The following is a 24,881-nucleotide window of genomic DNA, read 5'->3' as shown; positions in this document are numbered from 1 at the left end:
ATGCCGCGCGTCGGCTTCGCTCCTTCTCTAGGCAACACTGCCGGGCTGCTCGTAGCCGCTCCCGGGAAGGCGAGCGCGGCCGGGAGGGGCGGGGAGGGGGCCCGGCACACGGGCGGGTTGTTTGGCGGCCGGTGCCTTTCAGCTGAGGCATCCGAACAGCGGCCGCCCAGGCAACTACGGACGCGGTGGCAAAGCGGGTTCGCCACCGCCGGGCTCGCCGCGGCCCCCGAGTCACCGGTCCCCGAGGGAAGGAGGGAGGGGGGGAGAGCCCGGCCGGGCGCGGTGACAGCCGCGCCCCCGCGCTCCTACCTGGGAGGGGCCGCCCGGGGGGACGCGCTGCCCGCCGGCTCCCGCCGCCGCGCCGGGCGCACGGGCTCAGCCCCACTCCCCCGCCGCAGGGCCGGCTGCCAGAGCGCAGGCGGCCCGGGCCATTACCCTGGCGCGGCGGCGGGGCCAGCCGGGGCGGGCAGGGGGAGGGCTGTGCCGCCGGGGCCGCCCCTCGGGGTTTGGCAGCGGGGTGCGCCCGCGGGCCCGGTCCGGCTGCGCATCAAGGAACGCGGCGAGGGGACCGCGGCGAGCCCGCGCTTGCGGGGGCCAGTGGGCCAAGGTCAGCCTGAGAATAGGTGTGCTTGGGTCCGCACCTTCCTGGTGCCTGCTCGGTGGGGAGAGTCCCTGCAGTTGCCCACTTGCCTCCCGAGAGATCCGTGATTTTCCCTCCCGCTACCATGGGCCTGAACCCCTTCCCTTTGCCCGCGGTCGTCGAGGATCCTTGTGCCTGTCCCCAGGCAGTCTGCTCAGGCGTGCGGCTGCCCCGGCGCTGCACATCCACCACTGAAGGCAACACGCCACTGAACAGCTGGCAGTGCCCTATAAACAACTCGTGTGCGAAAGCCACAGCCACTGCAGCATGTCACAGCGGAGCAGCAGGAGAGAGCACAGCCCTGCCAAGGACAGGGGCTGGGAAGCATGAGGTGTGTTGGAGGTGGGTACAACCTGGCCAAGACATCTCTCTGGTGATGCAGTTCCAGCTGCATTAAGCGCTTCGGTCTGTGGATGTGTGTAGTTCCCTGCCTGCCCACAGGTGCAGGAGCTGGCCCGTGCCCACAGAGACAATTAAGCTAGCTCAGAGCAAGCACCACAGCATAGTGACATTTGCACTGGCTCCTCCTGGGCCAGCTTGGGTCTGGAAGCAATCTGGTTGGGTTTATTAGCTTGGGCCTGATTCCAAGCAAGTGCAGGCTGAGCCATGATGTGCAGCTTTGCACCAGAGAGCTGTACTAGCCCACACTTTTCTGGCTCAGGGATGTCTGCACCCTCCTGCCCTACATGCTGCTGTCAGCACAGGTGCAGCACAGCAGGTCTGTAACACACCAGGACAGCTTGAAGATAGGAGAGACTCAGAGTCAGCCCTGATTTACATGGGTGTAAATCAGACAGACATCTGGCTGGAAATCCTGCTTGTTCACAGCAAACCTAAAGGAGAGGCTTGGGAGATTTAGCACAAGGAGGAGGGACAGCTACTGAACTGGCATCTCTCTACACCCCTCCTGACGAGAGTCATGCAGCGAGACAAGAGATCTTCATCTTCTTGTAGCACAGATGCTGCACAGAGTGCCTCACTCACAGTTTTATCCAACCCTTAATAACGCCTGCCACGCTGCAGTGTACAGAGTACAGGAATGGTCAGGACAGCAGGGCATGACTTTTTCTTGGCAAATGCTATGAATGTTGTGGATTTAGTGGGAGGGAAGCAACTCTCAATAAAAGATACAAGATCTTGAGATAGAACAAGTAGTTCTGGGAGAAGCAGTACTAATGACTCTCATTTGCAATGCCTCTCCTCATTCCTGCCTAGCATGGATGACCTGATGTCTACCAAGCAGGGAGCTTGCCAGCCTTTCCCCTCAATAATGGCAGTAATAGGGTCTTTTTCTTCTGTAGGACCACATGTTAAATTGTCAGAATTTAATAGCTGTCTGTCAAATGTGGTTGAAAACTGGTAAATATCCTCTGAATATCTTAGTGGGAACAAGAAGCTACAAAAAGGGAGAAAATCCCCACCTTACCTCTGTGGGAAACAAAACTGAATATCAACTAGCTGGCACATATACTGAATTGGATGGTAACATCCTAGGGATTTATGAAAACAAAGTAAAAATTTTCAGTGCACATTATCACACCACCTCTTAGTGCTCTGCTAACCTATGCCCCCATCCCCCAGTCGTGTCTATCCATGGGGCCCTCAGGACCAAGCTGTTCTTTTTCTTTGATTTGGAAATGCTAAAGGCACCTGGCAGTACTACCACAAGCAGTAATTATTTAAGACAGAAATACACCACGGCAACAGCCTAAACCTCAGTTGACATGAAGAAGCAGTAAAATTTACAGAGGGAAATATTATTCCAGAACACAGTGTAACCAGAGAAATCCCGCTGCTTCCAGTGCAGGAAATAAATAGCATTTAGGTGGATCTTGAATGTGGGCTCATCTTGTGCAAATTATTACAGCTATATTGATACATGCTGCCCAAATATCTGGAGGGAGTTTCCTAGAAAACAGGGAGTTTTGGATATATTGTGTACTTTCCTGGAGGGATTTTCTTTTGTGGTTAGGGATTTTCCCACAGCAAGCAGGGAGAAGCTCGTTAACCCTCATCACTGCATTCTGTACCTGAGGTCGTGTGTGTCCTGCTCTGAACCGCTGCTGCTTTCTTTTTATCAGCAATACCCAGAACTTTCTGCAAAATACCGGCAGGTGCCGCCACTGGCTCAGCAATCGCCCAGGGCTGGGCTGTTCATGGGCAGGAGCGGGCACGGAGCCTCCTCCATGTGCTGGGCACCCTCTACAAGCCAGGAAAGGTTCAGACTGAAGCACATCACAGCTCCAAGCTCCAACAGCACAGAGGGTAAAGGCCCTTCACACCGAGATGAATTTCTCCGTGGCAGATCGTGTCACAGAAACACAGAACCTCACAGCTCAAGCTGCAGGTCTCCCTCTATTCCTCCCACAGGAAACAAGGCCCCGTAGGCTCATACCTGCGCTCCCAGCGCTGTTTCCTCAGGTTTGAGTAAGGCATTTGGCAGCTGCCCTGTCTGTAGTGGGACTGTGCAGCTGGGGATGCCCAGCCCTGGCCCTGAGAGAAACAGGTGGTGGATGGACATTCAGAGCTGGATGTGTCTGATAGAGGCTTGACTCCTAGAGCTGTTGAAAAGCAATGACTTGGTCCCTCTGGCGAGTCCGCAGACGTGGAGGAACAAGTGCTGGGAGAAACAAATGCTCCTTGAATGACTGTACTAATGCAAGAGTTAAGGAATCCCTTTTCTCTCCCTACTGAATCAGAAGACGCTTCATGTTTTGGTTCTGGAACAAAGGTCAAGCAAGTGCAATCATGGCTGCTGAGACTATTCTATGCCCTGGGTCACCATGACTTTGCTGCATGCACGAGCTGTACAGCACACTCTGATTCACCCAGTGTTGTCACTACATCCATGAGCTAGATGGGTGTCTCCCTTCTTGTGTCCTTGGGAAAACCAGTCACTGGCCTCTCTCCCCCATGACAGCAATAGTCTGCTCTTAGGAAAATGGGGAGAAGATTTCTCTGTATTGGCCTTCTTGTTCAACATTCCTGGTTGCCAAGGGCCGTGGTTGTTGGTCATGGCATGGCCACAGTTAGGCCACTTTGCTCTTCTCTCTATTAATGATGTCACCATCAGCAAAGCAAACCTTTCAGCTGAGGCAGACAGGCCATCTTCAGTCCCTCAAGCTAGTCCCTGCTTCACTGAGTCATATATGAAAGGTGGGGTCGGATTGCAGTTTGGTATAAAAAACATCCAGAGGAATGAAACTGATTGCCTGAATATCCTGTCTCTAGGTCAAGTGGGTAGGACACAGGTGCTGAGTAATTAGAGACTTGCCCATCTGCCCATTTACTCCTTCCTAGCTGGTGACCAAAGAGAAAACAGTTAATAGTCTAAGGCTAGCTTGGACCAGAGTGAAATTGTACCAGTAAGGAGGAGAAGTTTTAAAAAGTTTGATACATTTTCCCTACTGACACCAGCCAGGAACAGATCATTGCCATGACAGTGTTTTCAGGGCCTATGGGTGCTTTTGCAGATGCTCAGCAACCTCTTTGCTCTGACTGTCCCTGTGCTCACAGCTGCACAGGCAGACACAGTTTCCTGCCTGGAGAGCTGGATACACAGGAGGACAGTGAGAGATCATCTGTAACAGGAGGGGAGAAAGAACATTGCATGGAGGAGACTCCAGTTCACCAAACGCAGCCTTCGAAGCTCTTTACCTTGGTCAGGAAGGGACGGCCGTAACCGGCGCCGTCACAAACCGGATCCTCGAGAAACTCGGAGCCGCTGAAACCTCCCGCTCCCCCGGCAGCTCTGTGGGAGGAGAGGAATGAGGCAGAACGGATACAGTTAAGGTGAGCTGCGCAGAGCAAACAAGCAGAGGTGAAGTATTAATCTCGAGTTCACACATTGAAGTCATCTCTTCCAGCAGGCAACACAAGGAGATTTTAAAAGGACACAATTGAAATTGTGAGAACTTTGTGTAACTGCTGCAGTGCAGACAGAGGTGGGAGGTGTTAGCATAAGCACTCTTTTAATACTGGGCAAAACAAGCTCTCTGCTGGGAGAACAACAAACTTTATTATAAATAACCTGGTTGCAAAGGAACTGTCAATTTACACACAGCAGTTTATTTACAGAGGCATGCCAAGTCCAGACTTGTTTTTTTTTTTAATTTACTGTACCACAGATAGCAAAAGAGAAACAACCAAACAAAAACTGAGGCAAAGGAATTGTCTCTGTGAGTATGCCCGTTTCTTAGAGATTGCCCATATCCCTTTAAGGCAGCACAAAGCCCTTCTTTATAGTGGTTTGAAAATGACCTCCTAAATTAAGGCAGCAGGGTCAAACTGACCACACATTATCTAGTGATGGACTCAACTATTGCCTCATAACTTACAGATTTGTTTATAGTTCTTATAGTCAGAAAAAAGAAATTCCTCAGATCATGCTGACTTATCTTTTAAAAACAAACTTCTACAATAGCATATTTTGGGAAAATCACATGGTAATCTTGAATCCACCTTTGTCTTGCAGAAACTGCAAAAAACAACCATCATCTCCAAAAGCCACTGTAACACTACAGATTCCTCCTGCCTCTCCAGTTAATTGGCAGATCATTCCTGGGAACTTTGAGGAAAACACCTCTAAAGAAGGGTCCAACCAGGCTCCATTCAGGGTGTGGTTGTTTACACCTGCAGTTAGTTTCCTCAAACATCCATCTGTACTATTTCTCTGCATCAATACATAAATAGATCTCTCTCTCACATCACGTATACACATTATAGGTAGTAAAATAAACTTAAGTCATAAACAAACAAAACCCCCTCAGAACAGCACCACTTAAGAATGTTCAGCTTGTAAAATCCAGTCCTTGGCACTGAGATGTGCCAGGACTAGAATTGCTGGTACAAACTTGACTCATGCCTACTCCAAATGAGTTACAGAACTGGAGTTATAACATGACTCCCAGTTATTTTGCCTAGGGTTCCATATATTCAATGCACTGAAGAGAGTGATTGCTGAATGAGCAACTAGTCACTCTTCATTGGCACAGTGTCTGGGCCACACAGTGAATGTATTTACTGAACACCAGCCAAGCCCTGTGCAGAATACAGAATTATTCATTTACTCCAGGGCATTTCTTTGATGTCCATCTCTGCAGCAGCCTACTGATTTGGACACCAACATTTCATTATCATCACTGGAGGTGAGGGAGAGTGGGGTTAGGCTAAACCCCATTTTACAACAGGGGCCCAGGAGCCAAAATCTTCATTTTGAGTGCTAAACTTGTGACAAAGATTGACTGCTTCCCTCACCCTTTGCTCCAGGTTATTTATCATTTCCCATCATTGTCTATGGTAAAACTAATTTCCAGTTCCATCTGTTAAATTCAACCCTTGCTGTCCCAAACAGAATATGCAGAATCTGGGAGACTTGCAAAATGGCCACCTGTGAAGAGCTGAAGTGCTGCACAGGATCTCTATGCAAAGCACAAAAAAGACAAACCCATATTTCCCTGGCAGTTTTCAGCTTGCACTAATTACAACAATGGACTTCTCTTCCTAAAACACATTGTGTTTGCTGATAAATCTTTCCCAGAACTGATTGCAAGTGCGTGCAAAAACAAAACCCCTCAGTACCCAACTTGGAGATGCAGCCATACTCAACACAAAACTTTTACCACCCCTGACAAGGTCCACAGCCTGGACCTGCTCTGAGCAGTGACCTCTGGCAGCGAGCAGACAGGAAACCCAGTGCCTTACAGAGCTACTGCCCCATCTCCCTCCTCCTCAGAGCTTGCCCTGGAGGTGGGCACAGAGTCTGTCTCTTGAGCTGAAACTTCAAACACTCCTAAGCCCACAACTGGAACTTACTTAGCAAGAGCAGAGAATGATGCTTACACATAATCCTCAACAATCTTTGACTCACAGGCAGTTATGTATTTCCATTCCTAATTCCTGCAAAATTACTTCAGGGCTCTTGTCATACCTTTTCAGACAAGATGCAGTTGTATACAACAGCCCACCCCAGCCCTGTGTTTTAGGAGTCAGATTTAAAAGTGGAGTTATTCAAGAAGTGAAAGGCAAAGCCTGTCATTTTTTGTGTGTTTTGGGCAGGGGTAGAGAGGAACTCAGAGTACACTCAGCACTAGTTCCTTTGATGATTGCATGAGTACATACATGTGGCTTAAGCCAGAGTTTTCTCTGCAATTCTTACTGTAGGAACTGACTCTTTAGGGAGACAGAAAAAGAAACTGAAGAGGAAATTCCTGTGCCATCACCATTTATTCAATGAATCAGCTTGCATATCCAACAGGGAGCTATTCCCACTTGAATTTGTGTTTTGTTCTCATGGCAGGCTCCAGAGACCCCATGTTCATCTGTCTCCTGACTGACTAGCTCTACTGTAGTCCCAGGATTTTTTTAAGGACAGAAAGGTGATATCTCCTCTAGGTTATTTTTTTTGTTTTCTGAAATCTGAGCATGGTGCAGGCTTTGCTCCCTCAGACACAAGGAAGCTGCACTGTTTGTTTATTCTGTGCCATTTGTGGCCAATCTGCCAGATGCAAATCTCTACCATGAGCCTGCAGCAAAGGAAAGCAACATTCTACATCCCCTTACAACACAAGAGCTTGGCAAACCACATTCCAGGCATGTCCACAGCACCCAAATGCATTTCATCCACACAGCAATTACATTAACGCAGTACTGGTGATGGAAAATATCAAAGCCCACAGAGGGAGGAGGATATTGGGATAGTGGGGAGGATTCTCAACTTGCAGTGTGTGTCTGTGATGATTCCACACAGACTTTCACTGTTTTATTGCATCTTTGGGGAGAAGTGGTGATGGGAATGGTGGGAACGTGGCTACCACGGGTGTGTGAAGCCCTGCAGCTCCAACACACCTGCTTGAACAGGGAAAGCACTGCGAGCTGCCGCCATTCATCCACAGGGAAAGGGGACAGCACTGTATGTGGCAGAGCACCTCCACAGCCAGGGGTGCTCCTGAGGCCACCTCCTATGGATTCCATACCTCCACCCACCCCCCAGCGCATCCCCAGGCAGAGCACCCGATATCCCACGGGTGGCCACGTGCAGGAGCTGGGGGAGGCCTGGCAAGCACAGAGCCCGCACACTGCACCACTTGCCTGTGACTGAGCAGGTACCAGAACATCCATCAGCAGGAGCCTGGCCCTTCCCTGGCTGCCCTGGGAGCTGCAGGAGCAGGTGGGAGCTGGGAAGATTGCTGCTGCAGCCTCAGGACACCAGCACGGTATGCACAATGCAGCCTCTGTTCAAAGCACGCGGCAACAGAATCGAAACCACTTCATTTCAAGGGGCATTCAGGCCTGGAGCCACGACTGGCACTGGGACAATTCAGAGCTCCTGCTGAGGGAGCGAGTCCTGCCTGCCTCTCGTGGATACAGCAGTGTGCAAGAGCCCCAAGGAACAGGGCCTCTGCATTTGTCCGCCCACAGTCTGAATTTTCAAAGCTGTATCTCAGAAAATGAAGCAAGATAGGTTTTTTTTCAGATTTATGACTGAATGCTCAGGAGCTTAAGCCTCCATTTCATTACTCCACTGTAACAGGAACACGGATCTGAACCATCAACCACGTACCTCTCCACAGCTGCAGTGGATATTATTTCAGGTACTCTTGACTGCAGTTCACTTGTGGGAGAGGCAGGTTGTTCACAAGGTTACCAGAATACTGTTTCACCTGTGCATGCAGCAGGCAATCCAGCAACAAGATGCAGCTCAGCTTTGAGATTATTAAATAGATGAAAAATATCAGGCTTGAAGGATCCAGTTCAGTTGCAGCTACACAGAAACCAACTGCAAAAAGGCTTTATTTTTTCCCTCAGTACCCAGAATGCAGAAACGAACTCGGGAGACTCTTCCCTACCTCACAGAGGCTTCACAGACTGATTCTTATGTTAAGACAAAAGTATACAAAAGGACTTGAAATACCACCAGAGTTTGCCAGGGGAATAGAATTATTCCCAAAGCCAAAACCAGAGTAAGATGTTATCAGTTACTCAACTTCAAAGGGCACCCAACATACACTTTATATTCTTGTATACTGTGATTCACAGGCATGAGATATTGTTAAAGATGCACTTTTAAGTTAAGGCTTAAAAAAAAAAAAGTCTTCAGCTCTTTAAATATTGGAGCTGTTAAAGAAACCACAAAGCAATCAGCTTTTGAAAGATTTCCTGTCATGGGGAGAATGCTTTGAATCACACACACATCAGTAGATATGTGCAAATCTCTGCTGCAACACAAGGACACACCTCAACCACTTTGCCATCAAAAAGTCATCTGCATTTTAAGCCCGTTGTTCAGAACTGTAACATTTAATTAGAACTTACAGTTTATGGCTGTGGGAGTGTTGCAGAAAATACCACAGCAATAAAAGAATAGTACTGCACCTGTTCAAAACTCTGAAAAATTTATTTGAAACTTTCATCTGCAGGATTTGGGTTACCAGTTACACCTGAGGTACCAGCTAAAGCATCAGGTGCACATTGCAATGCCAAAAAATATGCAAAATAAATTATTTAATAACTCAGGCAGTCAAAAGGCTTCTACCTGTGGTAGAAGTCAAGCATGGGGAAGCTTTAGCTTAACCTTTAAACATTGGGAAAGGCTATCTATCACCTTACTGCATTTGCTATGGGCCATCTCAATGCAAAAAGAACAATATAATTCTCATTTTCACTACCAAATCTAACATCTGCAGTGTCTGCATTACAAAAAAATTACCTCTTTGTACTGAAGAAAGCAGTATGCAGGTCTCACTGGAAATTCAGAGGTTTCTCTTTTACCCAAACCTTACTGACACCCTATTACTACACAGCTACATCACACCAACATAACTAACACCACAGCCATCCTCAAATCTTGGGTCCCCTGTTAAAGAAAACAAAAAACAAAACAAAACAAACAAACAAACAAAAAAAACCAAAACACAACAAAAAAATAGGATTAACACCACTGAAGGAAAATGATAGTTTTGTTTCCCCTTATCAAACTAAATTCATTTGCAAGACCACTTAGCTTACTGTTCTCATCTTCATACTCCACACATTTTCCAATATAGTATCACAGTAACTGGAGTCTGTTAAAAAACTGAGTAGTTAATTTTCAATTTTTTTAGATAGGTTTTCAGATTAAAAGCTTTAAAAAAGCAGTATTTTTCACCAGAATCTACCAATAATGTGTATCATTTTGAAAAATTTGGATGTGTGTAGGACTCATCCTTCCTTCACCGAACAGAAAGCTGTTGATCTAAACTTTAATTCCTAGTATCATTACTTAGGAGTTTTACTAACTGCAGTACTGTATCCTGTAAGTTTCTGTATAGATCAGAACTTGGTTTGCTAAGTCACCTTAAAGATAAAATCTGAGCTGCTCCCTTCCCAGGCAGTATTTGTGTGCTAATAATGCCTTTCTGCACACCCATTTTACTCTGAAGGAACATTTCCAGCTTACAGAGGAGCAGCATGTTTTATTCCTTGGCACATCTGTTTCCTACACTTAAACTCCACTCTTGATCTTAAAGTGTTATCAACTAAATTTATGAAGCACTTAAGCACTAAGTATCTACGTGAATCTCTCCTCAGCCCCTTAACAGAACAGAGTAGGGAAAGAACACAGTGTGAAAAATAATGAAAGATCTGAGTGTCAAAATAACTCTGGCAATCTTAAATGTCATAGTCTTACCTAGAAAGAAGAACTGGCACTTTCTCATTTGTAAGTGATATTAAAAGAAGGCAAGATGAATTTTACAAGTTTTATTATACAAAAAATGATCCAAACCCATAAGAACTCTTCTACAGTTCTAAAAGTTTTGTTCTGCAACTTATACTTCCATATGCTTTTCCAAAAAGCCAATGTAAAAAGCCTCATTAGTCCCACTTTCTTCTTAGTAAAAGTCTTGAAAAAACCAACCATAGCTTCATCAAAATTTATTCTTTGTAGTCCAGGAATTGCTGAAGTCTTTTCTTATGTTCTGTAGACACTTGTACAGCACTAGAAACAAATGCAGAACATTTTACATTAGAATACAGCACAAAAATAAAGTCTCATGCCAAAATTGAGTGTACATTGAAATCAATTACACTGAAGCTAAATTTTATGAAAAACCATCTATGTTCCAAGACAAAGAAGCATATTAACCCTTGAAACTGTCAATTCCTATCCTCAACAGCTTCTAAAACATACCTATACCAGGAAACCTTGCCCATTTCCTTACCTCTAAACAGCAACTGATTAACTTGCAAGGATGATTTAGGTAAGAAAGGATCTCCTAAAAGGATCCCTCCTGTATACTGAGCACTTCTAAACTGAGGGACATTTCATCCCCAGAGGGAGAGATGGGCAGATACTACAGGAAGTTTCAGTCCCACATATTCTAAGGCCAAGGATGGAAGTTTGCCTGCTGGGAGAGTGGCTGAAGAAGAGCTGTTGGACAACCAGGCAGCAATGGAATTCATTATTTGGACCCCTCATAGGATTTTCTCCCTGCAGAACAATTGCCTCTAGTTGATTTATCTTCTTTTCAGCAGCTCAGATTTATTAAACAAGTGGTATTCATGAACTGCTTCTAAAGAGTTCATGAAAAGTCACTAAGAAAAATTGCCCAGAAATCTATGAATAATAAATTTGAAGGGGGACCATATATCTACACAGGAACTTTTTAGGGTTTCACAAATAAAAAGAAAAAAACCCAACCTAAAATACCACATTATAATAATGACCAGAAGGGATTTTCCCCTAAATTTTGATTTTCACAGGTCCTACAATAACACTAATTAAACCAAATTTAACAAGAAAGCAATCATGAGGAAGTTCTTACTTCAAGTGCTCTCCAAAGACAGTAGTTATCCTGTAGAGGGCTGTTTTCAGAGATGCTCTAAGTGCAAATCGTAGTGTTTTGTAGGATGTGTCCACCAGGCTCCCTGAAATCCGGGGAGGTTTGCTAGAAACATGTGGCAGTTTGAAATGTCTGTCTACGACCTGACAGGAAAAACAAACAGATTCCTGTTATCTGTTCTATTATTTCATCATGTAACATGTTTGTGTCAAATAAAGCAAAGACAAAGTGCGAGTTCAGAAATTCCACCAAGACACACAAAAATGTTTTGGAGACTGAGCATTTTCCAGCCATCAACAGGAACATAGAATCAAGTTCTGTGAAATTAAATTCTCTGTTACTGAGTCTTAGGCTAAGAACATCACATGCTGCAGGAGAAACACAATTCTGTCCTGTATTATGACTTGTTTCTTTCACAAACAAGGGCTTTCTTTCCCCCTGGTGCCTGTTCTTGGAATAGATGATTTACACTGAAGAACTTTAATAACCTCTAAATTCTTTCCAAGAACCTCCATTAGGGCAGTGTGAAATGGTTATGTTAATAGGACATGGATAGCCTTGGAAATAAATCTGGATTTTTTAAAACACACATTACACAAACATCAGTAATTTGAGAGTAGTGTCTTACTATTAGCAGAGACACAGATTTTATCTCTTGAGATTTGCAATGCCTCCAAGTGCTCCACATTGCACCGGGAATTGTGTGCAACAGATAAAGATCAAGTTCTAATTCTGCAAAAGATATTGTATTAGAATTGCTGCATCCCTGAAATAAACTCTTCAATTGAGCACACAGTAGCATTTCTTTAGAATTAAATATTGCATATTTTCTCCTTCCTCATTTTAAAAAACCAACAGGCTTTTCTTTTATTCAGCTGTTTCATAGTGTACATAGTGTCAACCAGCTGTTTTGGTTAGATTAACTGCATCAGAGCTGTTTTAGTGGCAGCAACTTCAATGTTATGACTAGTCAGCAAGGTTATTATGTAAAATCAGCAAGACTCCTCCTCTCCTGAATTTGCCTTGCAGCAAGGAAAAGTTCACAGTTTTACCTCCTGAAGAGTCAGTAACGTGTTCAGGATAGCTGGCAGTGTAGTTTGGACAACTCCAAACTGGTCTTCAGTGAAGGAGGCTGCTACCAAGTGAGACAGACCTTTAAAAAAAAAAAAGAAATTTGTTGTAATTCATGCTTCCGAAGGTGAGAATTCACTATCAAAGATTATGGTGTTGCCTGAAGATTCCACCAGTGTGCTGGAATACCTCAGGACTTGCTGCTGCCAGCTGAAAGTCACCTCAGCTCTGGACCACTCACTGGTTTGACAGGTGTATAATAGCTTGAGGTTGGTAAAGCAAGAGAGATTTATATATAAAAATTATGTATGATTCCCATCTCCAGACTCTCTACATCCCAAGCCATCACCTTCAATCTGACACAGCATGGCACATCTGCCCATAAAACACATCACCAAGGAAACTGATCAACTTTGCACAGTCAAATGTAATAGAAGATTCTATCAATATCAGTATTTACTCACAACTTTGAAAGAAACAATAAAAATCCAAAATGTAATTTCATACTGTCATTGTTCTTCTAATTCTCTGCAAACCATCTTTTTGTTTATTTGCCAAGTTATTATCTGAATGCCTCCCTCAGCTCCCTGATAAACAAAGACCCAGAGCCTTTCGTCAGAAAAGCTGTTGTAAAAAGGCAACACAAATCTGTCACTAGAAAAAATGTAAAAGTGATACATGGGTTCACATGAGAGAGAAGCACCAGAAATCAAGTTTAGGAATCTGTACAGAACATAAAGGAAGAGATCTCACATGGGATCTCAAAACTAATATGTGAATTAGACTTTAGTCATGTTGGTGTCTGAAATGCAGTTGTGTTTTTGTCAAAAGCATTTAAAAGATTTTTATTGTTACGTTTATGAAGCACAGAGCCCAGAGAGTTTTCAATGAACCCACAGAGTGGATCACCTGGAAACCACTTACCTTCCAAAGCCCAGATGTGCATTTGGGCATCACAGAAGACAGCCTGGATGGAGGCTTCTGGGTGCTGAGAAAGAAACCAAAGTGCTGTGAGTGCACTTTATAAATAATATTGCCAAACTTGCAGCTTTCAGAACAGACCTGCAAGGCCAACAGATCTTGGGAAATAGCCAGAAAAATCTGATTTAAAGTAAAATTTTCTTTGGACAGAAGCTGCCCACAATGCTACAGCTGTAATTGAGGAGGAAAAAAAAAAGTGTGGGGGGGAAGGATATATATGAGCTAGTGTTCAAGGGCTAAGAATACTTTAAGTAAAATACAGTTTCTAATCAGATGAGTTTTAAACAGCATTGTTATTCTTATTTTCTGCTGGGATGGGACAATCCTGCTGTGAAACCCACAGCAAGGAAGAAACTGTACTTATAGAAAGCTTTAGATGAAAATACAGGTTTTAAAGCCAGTTTTAAGTCTCAAACACAGGACCACCCTTACCTTGCTGAAGAAATACATTATCAATGCCCGTTTGGACAAGAAGTTTTTTATCTGAAAAGAAACAAAAGATTAAACATATCATCTGCATTTATTTAAGGCATGCACAGTTGGCCCTTCTCAACCCTACCGCCTTCACACAGCATAAAGGCATTGGGAATGGAGGGAAGGATTTGTGGTATATAAGCTAAGTAGAGAAGGAAGCATTCATTCCATAAAGGGGAAAATTCTTCCAGAGAGGTATCACCTAAGCTGCACCCCCTATGCACTGAAATTTTACTCCACCTGTTCTTGCTTGTTCTGAAGCCATGTGTAAATAAATCTTGGCTGCACTGCCTCGCTGCCAGTTCTTGCAGCAGAGAGCACTGGGGAGGGTTCATGGTGGGAACCATTCATTTGCTGATCTGCAAGGAAAAAAATACAGTGCCTCAGAAAAACTGATTGCTGTCCCTTTCATCCTCACAATGCAGCTCTCCATTGACAGGGCCACTACGCTTATGGCTCTGAGGCTCAAGTGCTGTGGAAGAATCTTTACCTGAAACCGACGTCCACAGCTTTGGTCCCCTCCTCGTGACATGGGGACTTTGGACTGTTCCATGCCAAGGAGACTTTACATCCACAGCTCCCATCTTGTAACTTAAGGCAGGAGAGCTGAAAGGTGAACCAACATCAGAGCCAGGAGATGTCTTCACAGGCATCAGGGATGGCTTAACCAGGGGAGACATGGAGGCTCTGAGAACAATGTTGGACCTCTGTGACTGGAATGACATATCTTCTATCCCAGCAGCTCCTAGGGACAAAAAACACACTGCATGAAGACAACAGGCTGGCACAATGACACAGGAGATGGCTTTGTTATTTGATTGCTATTTCAACAACTTCTGTATCAGAGCTAATACAAAAGGACGTGGTTAGCACTCTGGTCTTGCAAAGAAGTACACATCAACCTAAGCATGGAGTGTTTTCAAAGTTCATCAGCTTAAAAACAGCAGTGATGAGAAAGTAAAAAGTGATGAGAAAATAAATATAAAATATAAATATAAAAATAAATTTAAATTTAAATAAATCTTTTGCATTTATTCATTTTACTCCTGCTAGCCAATATTACAACATCCTGATATATATGTACATAGAGTGGGCTCTTAGCATTAAGTACTAGAAGAAAGGCTATCCATAGATGAATGAAAGGTCATTCTGATTGGCATGTAAGAAAAGGCATGTCTGTCTGCAAATCCAAGGATCAGCAGCATCAGAAGAAATTCACCTGTGACATACAACAGTGCCTGCTGTTGCCAGGGCACTGCCTGCTAAGGGATTCCATTACCTGGCAGCCTCGTGCTAACACAGCTGAGCTGCCAGGAATGATGCCCAAGTCTGGCATGTAAAACACCCAAAATGCCTGGAGGCTGCTCACAGCTCAGGAGTCAGATTGGGATTTCCTCACTCTACAGTGATATTAGTGAATCACACAAACATAAACAGAACCTAATTTTACCATCTTAAACTAATCATAAGAGCAGTTATGCAAATTACAGAGCATCTCTTGGCATGACTTAAATTCTCCCTGTGCTGTGTTGAACCACTTACTGAAACTGTGATAATCAGACTTTTTTTACTCATGCAAGCATGGAAAAAATACTGTATTGAACATAATATCATGCAAGTAAACAAACTGAGTAAACATGATAATTGCAAGTTTTCTAGCTATTTTGGGATTACTTCAACACAAATACCTAGGATTAATTGGGGGAGGGATCTTTTTGTCTGTATTTATTTGCAGAAATTTTGTATTTATTTGCAGAAATTTTCCTCATAAAATTTAATTGAGACTATCTATTGCTACCTTCATGCTTTACAAACCTTTATGAGCACTTTCTCACATACCTGGAGTCTGAGGAGGTACTTTCAGCTCTCCCACTGGTGGCTTTGCTCTCCCATTTGCTGCTGCTGCTTCCTGCTGTGCAATCAGCCTCTGAGTCAGGTCACTGAGGAGACTCAAACACTCCCGGGATATTGCAGTCCAGTTGTGAGGGTGCCCACCTGGCAGTGCACACAAAGAGCAGAGTTTAACCCAGCTGCTGCTCCCTGCATCCCTCTGACAGTGCCCACGTGCTCTCAGCAGGAGCCTCACTGTCACAGTGCCACTCAGCTTCTAAAACGCCGCAGGGCATTTCCACTGTGACAGCTTGTTTGCACTGAGAGAAGATGAAAACATGGACAGATTCAATGGATAACTCTAAAAAGAGTTCAGTGAAACCTGCTAAGCAAGCAGGCAACACAGGCAGTTCAGCCCATCAGATCTGAAATCACTGAACAGCTAAAATGAACAAATACCAGTGGCGATGTCAACACAGTTTTGAAGCAGTGCAAACACTAGAATTCCTGATAAGGTGCTACAAAAAGTTCCTGAGGGCTTCTAAGCAGTTTTAATTGACCCCCTCTGCCATATCTGAGTACAGCAAAAGGACTGTGCACTAACTGAAGTTCCAGCCAGTGTTTGCTCTCACAGCTGCAGTGGTGACTCACTATTTGTACCTGATTTCCCCTCACTCACACACACCTCAACATTCAGCTGCCATACACATCTGTTAGGTTATCCAGTCTGGACTGGTGGTGTGAAGTGGGGCCTGCTTTCAAAATCCTAAACCTGTGTTTCCTCCTGGCTGTCATTTAAATCCAACAGACACCACAACTGGTTTGAGTTTAGCAGCTGAAACAATATGAATATAAATAACTAAGCAGCCTTTTGGAAAAGGCACCACAGGGAAGAAAGAGGCTCCTGGCTTATGCAGCATACCTTACAACATCACATAATTTCTAAGAGTGTTTGACTGGTGATTTTAAAAAAAGGAATCAACACAAAATAATTTTTATAATTACCTGGCTGACTAAGGCTGAAGACTTCCTGCCGTCGAACAGGAGAATACTGAGAAAGTAACATCAAGTCTTGTAAAGCTAAAAACTGCAAAGAAAGGAAAATATTTTAGTGCATGCAAAATCCACTGTATTTGCTTAAAAAATATGTAGTTATCCATACAAAATCAATCCCTCAACTCCCAAAGAATGAGTTCACACTGGCTAAAACCAGTCATGTAACACAAAGAGAATGGAGGCAAATCCCCAAAACCACCCTGGATGGGGCTGCAGGGCTATTAAGAGCTTTAGTGATATGTCAATTCTCAGGAGTTCAAGAAGATCTAACACTTGTTTTATTCTAATAGCTCAGGCAGAAAGGTATTAAGACACTAAAAAGTCTAAGAAAAGAACAGTTTTTGCAAACCAGAACTCAACTACAGTTTTAGGTTCAGTGCCTTGGGACCAACCTACCACTGCTTTTTCTTGTGATCAAGCAATTAATGTGCCAAACTAAAAATAACCAGATTTCTCACAACATTCAAAACCCTATTATAAATTGGGCATTTTAATGACATCTGAGATAATGTATTAGATTTTCTGTTCCTTTAATTGTTTGTACTCAACTCTTCCCCACCTATCCTCAGATAAAGCAGCAAAGCTTAAAAACGTATTGCAGCCTATTATATCTCCAGCTTTATCAGAAATCTGTAAAATCAGTAAAGGTAGAATTTGCATGTGCAAGTGAGTATTCTTATCTTTATTTACATAATACCTCTTCAATGAGGTCTCCAATTTCTAAGTGTTATCATCAGTAAGTCCTATTAATGTTTAACATAGACCAAAATTCCTCTTCTTTACTCACAGGTTTTAAGTAGCTTTTTACTATTACCTTTTATAAAAAAGAAATCCAACTTCCAACCTAAATATGAAATATTTATATTTCATATTTATATAAATATTTAAATATTAACATTTTCAATTTCAAGAGAGAACACACACATGTTCTCAAATATATGTTGCAGGGACAAGATGTTGAGAGTGCAAAGGTTTGAGAAAACACCTGCTTATGTGACAAGACTCCAAGATGAGTTACAAAAACCTGAATGCCACTAAGCTGCTGGTTTTGCATCAGTACACACCATGAGACTTCTGCTGCACACAGATCTCTCCTCTAACAAAATGAATGTTCAGCTCATGGTAACAGCATGGTGAGCACCAGCAGATGTCACCACTAACCAAATTTTCATCATTAAATGCAACAGCCTGTGAGCGCTCTGAGGCAGCTTCTCAAGGAACTGACACCTCAGTGACCAGAACTGGTACCTGGAAGATGTGACTGGATGCTCTGAAAAACACCTTTTGAGCACACACCTGTCAGGAAGAGGCAGGAGTTCAATTACCTTTATAAGGAGGGGAGGATTGCTGTTTAAGATTTTAGGCAGGCACTGGTCTGTCTCCTGAGCAAATGTTGGTTGAATGGGAAAATGATGACTCTAAATACAAACATCAAAATTTATGTTATACAGAGTCAAGCACGAGAAAATCTTATGAAAGACCAGGAAACTGGCCTGGAATTTCTAACACAGAAACAAAAAGAGTTTACTCCTTTCATTTAAAAATGAGAAATCATAGAAAATCCAGATATCTTTATCATCTTCAAATAAATGTTCTCATGTGGCTAATCTCACAATTTCTTTCCTGACTTTTCAATTAACACTATGCAAATATTTAAAAGCAACTTTGGAAGTTATTTAGCTCATTAAGAAAAACAAAACCATGTGGATAAACAAATCTTTTTTTCATCAGCCAAAAGGGCAAAGTCCATTTTATACTTTCACAGATGGATGATTTCTTTTGTCTCCCACAGTTTTATAAGCAATACAGTAATTAGAGAGGTTGACAAGGTGTTCACTGGTGCTTGTTATTATCCTTTGAGACAGGTTGCTCACACCTCAGAGCTGTTGTCATGTTTGACTCATTGTTGATCTTTTCTCAATGTAGTCACAACAACTATACCTTTCTAATTAAAGCTAATTAAACACCCCAGCAGCACTGTATTTGCCATTTCATTCCATGAATACTTTGCACCAATCCATTGACCCAGGATTTAAATCTCACTTTTTTTTCTCTTTTATCAAGAGTCTCATAGTGTTTTAATTTAAAAAAAATTAAAATCAAGTTAGAGGAAGAATTTTTTCCTCTCTAAGGAAATATCTGGAAACAGAAGCAGGAGTAAGAGGAGGAGGTGGCAGGAACAAAACATGAATTTTGTAAGGAGCACAAGTCTTGCTATGAGAAGAAAGGGAAAATCAATTAATGCCAGGTCTCTCTTGACTATTCAGTTATCAGCTACTATCTGTAGCGCATGCTGTGAAAATTCAAGAATTATGAGTTATTTCCAGTAAAACTGCTTTTGAAATGAAAGAATGATCTGTGTCACACTGATGATGTAACTGGAGCACTGTCACAAGTACTGACCTCTGTGGCATAGATTTTGAAGAGCAGCCAAGCAATGTACCAGGTCATCAGAAGGAACACACCACTCAGCCAGGTATGGTAAAACAAGGAGAGATCCAATAAGCCACTCAGAGTGTCAAGAGGATGTAATTTACTGCAGATAAAACAACCAAGAGGATATAAGTATTTTATTATTCTTCTTATGAACAATTAATGAAATTCAGGAAAATAAATATTAATTAATAATGACTACAGTTTTAGCCAATTAACATATGAAGACTCCAGCCTCCCTATTCTAAAACAAACAATAGTCATAAAAAAATAAGGATATTCCCCCTGCCCTCACTCCCCCCCCAAAAAAACCACCACAGAAAATCAGATAAAACTCATAGATGCAATCTGGAGTGTTTACCCTTTCTAATACTTTAGAGACTAACAGGAAAAAAAAAAGTGATCTCCTAATTACTATCTTAATGAAAAGATGGCTCCTACAAGGGGATGCTAGTTCCTTTAGGATTCATTTCAGAAAAGGCCAGAGCTGCCCACATTTGTTGTGGAGAGGCAAAGAACTGAGTCCTGCTGCCAGGCTGCACTTCCTCAGCAAAGGAACCTCTCTACAATATTCCCAGTTTCCAGCACAATGTCCTCCTACCTGTCTGTGTGAAGACCCATCGTGGTACATATCCATACCTTTGGGATATAACCTGGGGGTTCAAAAAGAAACTCTGAAACAAATACAACACTACAAAACACACACACAGTAGGCAAAAAAAAAGAAGACAAAAATAGAATTTATGCAGAAACAAGAGACTGGTCTTCTAACTCACATGGACAAGGAAACAATCTGCCTTCGGGGATTGTTTCAAGAAACACAAAAAAGAAAATGAAAAAAGGCTTCAGGCTAGCAGCTGTACACTGAGAGATGTAGACCTCCTCTTTTATTGCTGCTTCTCAGCAGTGAGTTAATTGTGTTTCCTCACTAACAAAAGAGGGTTAATAGTAATTTAATATTAATTTTCACTACAGCCCAGGCAGCAGCAAAGTGCTTTTAAAGACTTAATGGAATCCGATATAGAACCACCATACTTCTAATTTATCCCCTGATGTAAATAAAGGGATAATAGTTCTTGCATATTTTGACATCATTTAGGAGGATAATTACAACCCTAACAAAGAATTCCTGATTTTTCAAAGTCCAGTGCAATCATCTTCATCAGCACAGATTTTTTTTTTTGCTATAGACCAAACTCCATTTTCACATGGGAGGGAGCCATCCTGCCTCCCTCCAAGTAATATTCAGGGCACCTGAGAGCAAAGCCAAAGTGCTGATCTTTGCCTAAAAAAATGGGACCAGCAACCTTACACACAGGAAAGTCCTTCCTGCCCACTGCTGGAGTGCCAGGCTCAGCTCTGGGACACCACAGCTCCACTCCCAGGCAATCAAAGCAGCAGTCCAAAGCCTGACTGATTAAAATTTTCAAACACGGGAATTACAAATAAAAAAATAGAGAATTTCAGGAACCCTTACCAAAAAAGTAATATGTGACACAGAAGTTTCTAACAAAATATAGTGATTCCACACAACTGTGTTTTATCAGGAGAGGCAAAGATCTTCTGAAACGTAAATACTTGTATTGCTAAAACCAAACAAAATAAATAGTTTAGTATTCCACATGCAGAACTAATCAATGAAACAGTTAATAAAAATAGTACAACAAAAAAGGACAAGGTACTTGAAAGCATGAAGTCTAGATCAATTAAAAACTTAAATTAAGGTAATTCCAGGTGTTACATTGATTAATTATGATCCCAATCTTTCCTGACATTTTATAATCATTTCTAATTCTTAGTCTGTTTCCTGCTTGTAGCAGTGAAAATGAAGAATGGGGTAGACTGACTCAATACACAAGGGAACAAACCAAAGTAATCCTGTCTAATGCAAAAAAAAAGGGAAAAAAGAGGGCATATTTAATCTACTGGATTTCATTTACATTCTAAATGTTCAATTAAAATATAGGGAAAATTTAGACAAGCCTGAGTTCCAGAGTCAGGAACCCTCCAAGCAGCAAAACCAACATAACACTGATACTTTCCTCCAAATAAATAAACTATGTATGTTTCCAAATGACTGAAGCAACCCAGATGACAAATGAAACCAGGAAAATGAAACCATGCAAATGCAACCAAAGTGATTTAATTTTTTATTTTACTAACTTGCATTAGGAAAAAAAAAGAAAAAAAGGGAAAAAAACCCAAAACCAAACAGAAAACCCGAAGAAAGAAAAACAAAAAAAGATAATTAACAATATTGAAATAGTTTTTTTTAATATTCTAATTACAGCATTGCCAAAATGCTGCTTGGTTTGCTGATGAATGGTCAGCAAAATGCAGCACACGTGTTTTCCACTATAACACAACCAACCTTGATAAAGACATCTCTTGCCAAATTGTTTGGACTGTGTCATTCTGGGAATCAGGCAAAGTTAATGGCTGCTGTGAGGCTGCAGCAACAGAAATATTTTTAAGGTGATGCTTCACACTGGTACAGATTTCTGCAGGACTCCTCCAGAGGAATTAATGGAATTTCAGTTTCCATAGTGCTACACACACAAAAAGGCCTTGGATGTTGAGCTCTAAGCAAGATTTAATGTGCTATTTAGACTTGAACTGAAGGGGTTTTTTAACTGTCAAGATTTTCAGCTTTTAGATGACCCTAGTTGTGAGTTCCTGAAATTGATACCCAGTTTGTGCACATTGTCTTTTTCCTGTAGTTCACTTGCTACCTCAGCCAGCTTTTAACAGGCATCAGAGGGTGCAGGGTAAATCTTAAAGAGTCAGAGCATCCCAGTTTCTGTTCATTTAAAAGGAGCTGAGCAGGAGGAGTAGGATGAACACTGCTGGCATTTAAAGCTGGGTGTACACTTCATCTATCAGTGACAGCAGCTGCACATAGGCAGCTCCTGCTGCCACACTCATAAATTATCCAGGCTTTTTTGAGCACTGTTTCACTTATACATGTCTTTCTACAAAGATGCTTAAAGCTCTTACCTGTATGATTGGAAATGGCAAATAATTCATGTTGTTAATAAGAAAGAAAAGGCTGTAGCTGTATCCCAGGAAAGCTCCAGAAAGTAGAAAGAAGAGGTGATACTCATTTAGGCACATCTGAGGAACAGCATCCTCTAGGCTAAAACAGAAAACTTAGAATCAATTCTGAGTGCAAAACAAAAAGCTGTTCAAGCCTAAGGAAACTCAAATCAGAAGCTTGATTTTACTTTGCTGATCTGTACATCTGATGATATCTCAGCAAGTTTTTTGCTGAAGTAGGAATCCCACCACCTGTTTTTGTAATTTATGCATGAAACATATGCCATTAACCACCGGACCAGGACTTAGTTCAAGTGACAACCAACTTGTCATCAAGAATGAAGAATCCATTAAGAATCCTGGAAATGTATTTTTTCTGGCCCAGTTCTCTCTGCATTGTAACATTTACAAAGGGGGGCATTTTTTGTCCCTTAATAAAGAAAATCAACATATAATTGGGTTTTGAGAATACCCAAATTCTTGGGATTTTTTTTTGAAAGAAACCATCAGTAAATACATTTTACAATAAAAGTTCATTGTTTATCTTTGACACACACACAATTACCTTTCTGAAGGTGTGCAGGACACAGCAAGAAACTGGAACCTCCCTTTTGTCATGACTGTAGCACACCAAGCAACCAGCATTCCCATGATAGCATGAACAAAAGAATGGATCACTTGCTGAGGGTGAATAATTTTTCCTATCAGTGCTAATCGAGAGCATGGTATCGATGGCACCACTGTAAATAAAAGCAGAAAAATCATTTCACCTCTCAATAATAAAATCTGGCATTAAAAAATAAAAAAGAGAAAAACCCCCACCATTGTCAGGATCAATCACTAAATTATAAATGATCATCCTATTTAATTTAGGTATCAAAAACAGTTCAACAATTTACACAACCCACCTGCATAAAATTCAACGTTGAAGATGCTTATTACTATTATCACCACAGACATCAGGAAGATACAAAAGATGACATAAGAGGTGTACAAATCATTGAAAGAATCTAAAAAATAAAAATATTATTGTTCAGAAAATTGGAATAACACAGCAGCAATGCAGTAAGTAACAGAAAAGAGCACTTAAGCAATGGAAAATAATCCACTGAATGCTTAAAGGGAAGTAATGGCCAATGGATTTTCTAATCCCACATGAGGTCTGCCCAGCTACAAAACACTTCTGCACAAAAGCATATTTAAACTTCATAGAAACTATTTGACACCCTTATAACTGGTTTTCTTATAAATCAACACTCAGGAATTTGTTTAAAAAAACCCAAAACATTAAACTGTGGCTCAAATATCACATTTCCATTAATTTAAGAAAAGCTATAGCCATCCAGCCACACCAAAAAGGGAAGAAATTTCTTACAGAGTGGTTCTTTTGAGCTTTTCTGTTTTCAAGGGAGGAAGGAAGTCAATTCTCTCTGCCTGGAGCAGCTCAATGATCACAGGCAACGAGCTTCCAGCTAAACATCTCTCAATTTTCACTGCAGGCACTCAGGGGAAGTTATTCTCACCACGCACAGTGGCTGCTTCAGGAATTTCTCTTAGGATTCAGTGCACCATAGAGAAAAGTGAAGAAGGGAACAGGTGGAAGGGGAAGTGTGTCCAAGGACTCAGAGCAGATAACTAAAGCACTTAATCTGTTTTTTTGGTGTTGTTGTTATTTCTTCTGTGAGGGACAGACTCACATGAACTTGCAACACTTATTCCCACCTAGGGTGGACTGTGGCTGCTGCAGCTTTAACACAGAAACATTTCAAAAGCCAAAGACTATTCGAAACACAAGTGTAACACGATGCCACCGTCAGTTCCCGTTATCTGGGATAGAACGCGAAACAACAGAGTGTAGAAAAAAAACCAAACAAACAAAAAACAAACAACAAAAAACAGAAACACAAACAAATGAGAGCAAAATCAGGAGGACGCGGCCGGGCACCTACTGGAGATCCAGCGCACCGGGTGGAACGGGTCGAGGCCGCTGAGCACGATGAAGGCCGCGGTGCAGAGGGGCAGCAGCAGCACGGACCAGGTCACGGCGGCGGCCACTCGCCAGCCCAGAACCTGCGGGGACACAGCGTGAGGGACCGGGACCCGCCAGCCCAGCGCCAGCACAATGGTGACAACGGGAGGGACCGGGAGGGGGACCGGGATCTGCCAGCGCAGTGACTGCACAGTGACAATGGGAGGGACCGGGAACGGGAGCCGGGACCCGCCACGGCAGCGCCTGAGGGGAGCGCAGGGTGAGGGGAGCGGGGCTCATCCCCCAGAACCTGACGGGAGACACGGTGAGGAGGCCGGGGACCGACACCATCCGCCAGCCCAGCGCCTGCGGGGAGAATAGAGCCGGGACCGGGGAGGATGCGCCTGAGGGAACACAGCCTGAGGGAGCGCAGCCCGAGGACCGACCTGCCGGAGCAGCGCCCGCTGCCCGCCCGCCGCCCCCTCCATGGCCGCGGCCCGGCCGCCCGTTCAAAGCCGCCGCCCAACGGCCCCACGTGCCGGACCCGCGACACTTCCGCCGCGCGCCCAGG

General features: G+C 43.0%; 1 protein-coding gene across 1 annotated transcript; it reads right to left on the bottom strand.

Annotated features, from left to right (window-relative positions):
* Positions 1 to 10,363: 10,363 nt before the first annotated feature.
* NDC1 (NDC1 transmembrane nucleoporin) lies at positions 10,364 to 24,846 on the bottom strand. Its single transcript, XM_066555694.1, has 18 exons — positions 24,757 to 24,846; positions 24,291 to 24,411; positions 23,250 to 23,351; positions 22,907 to 23,081; positions 22,303 to 22,441; positions 20,783 to 20,891; positions 19,907 to 19,958; positions 19,276 to 19,408; positions 18,198 to 18,290; positions 16,822 to 16,903; positions 15,826 to 15,981; positions 14,477 to 14,731; positions 14,227 to 14,345; positions 13,945 to 13,995; positions 13,456 to 13,519; positions 12,513 to 12,613; positions 11,443 to 11,603; positions 10,364 to 10,616 (listed from the first exon to the last, which is right to left on the bottom strand). The coding sequence occupies exons 1-18, from the start codon at positions 24,796 to 24,798 to the stop codon at positions 10,553 to 10,555; spliced, it is 2,019 nt and encodes a 672-aa protein (XP_066411791.1). The 5' UTR covers positions 24,799 to 24,846; the 3' UTR covers positions 10,364 to 10,552.
* Positions 24,847 to 24,881: the final 35 nt, after the last annotated feature.

Source organism: Molothrus aeneus, chromosome 9, assembly GCF_037042795.1.
Source record: "Molothrus aeneus isolate 106 chromosome 9, BPBGC_Maene_1.0, whole genome shotgun sequence".
Taxonomy (NCBI): domain Eukaryota; kingdom Metazoa; phylum Chordata; class Aves; order Passeriformes; family Icteridae; genus Molothrus; species Molothrus aeneus.
Note: the sequence above shows the minus strand (reverse complement) of the source record. Positions and strands in the feature narration are given on the sequence as shown.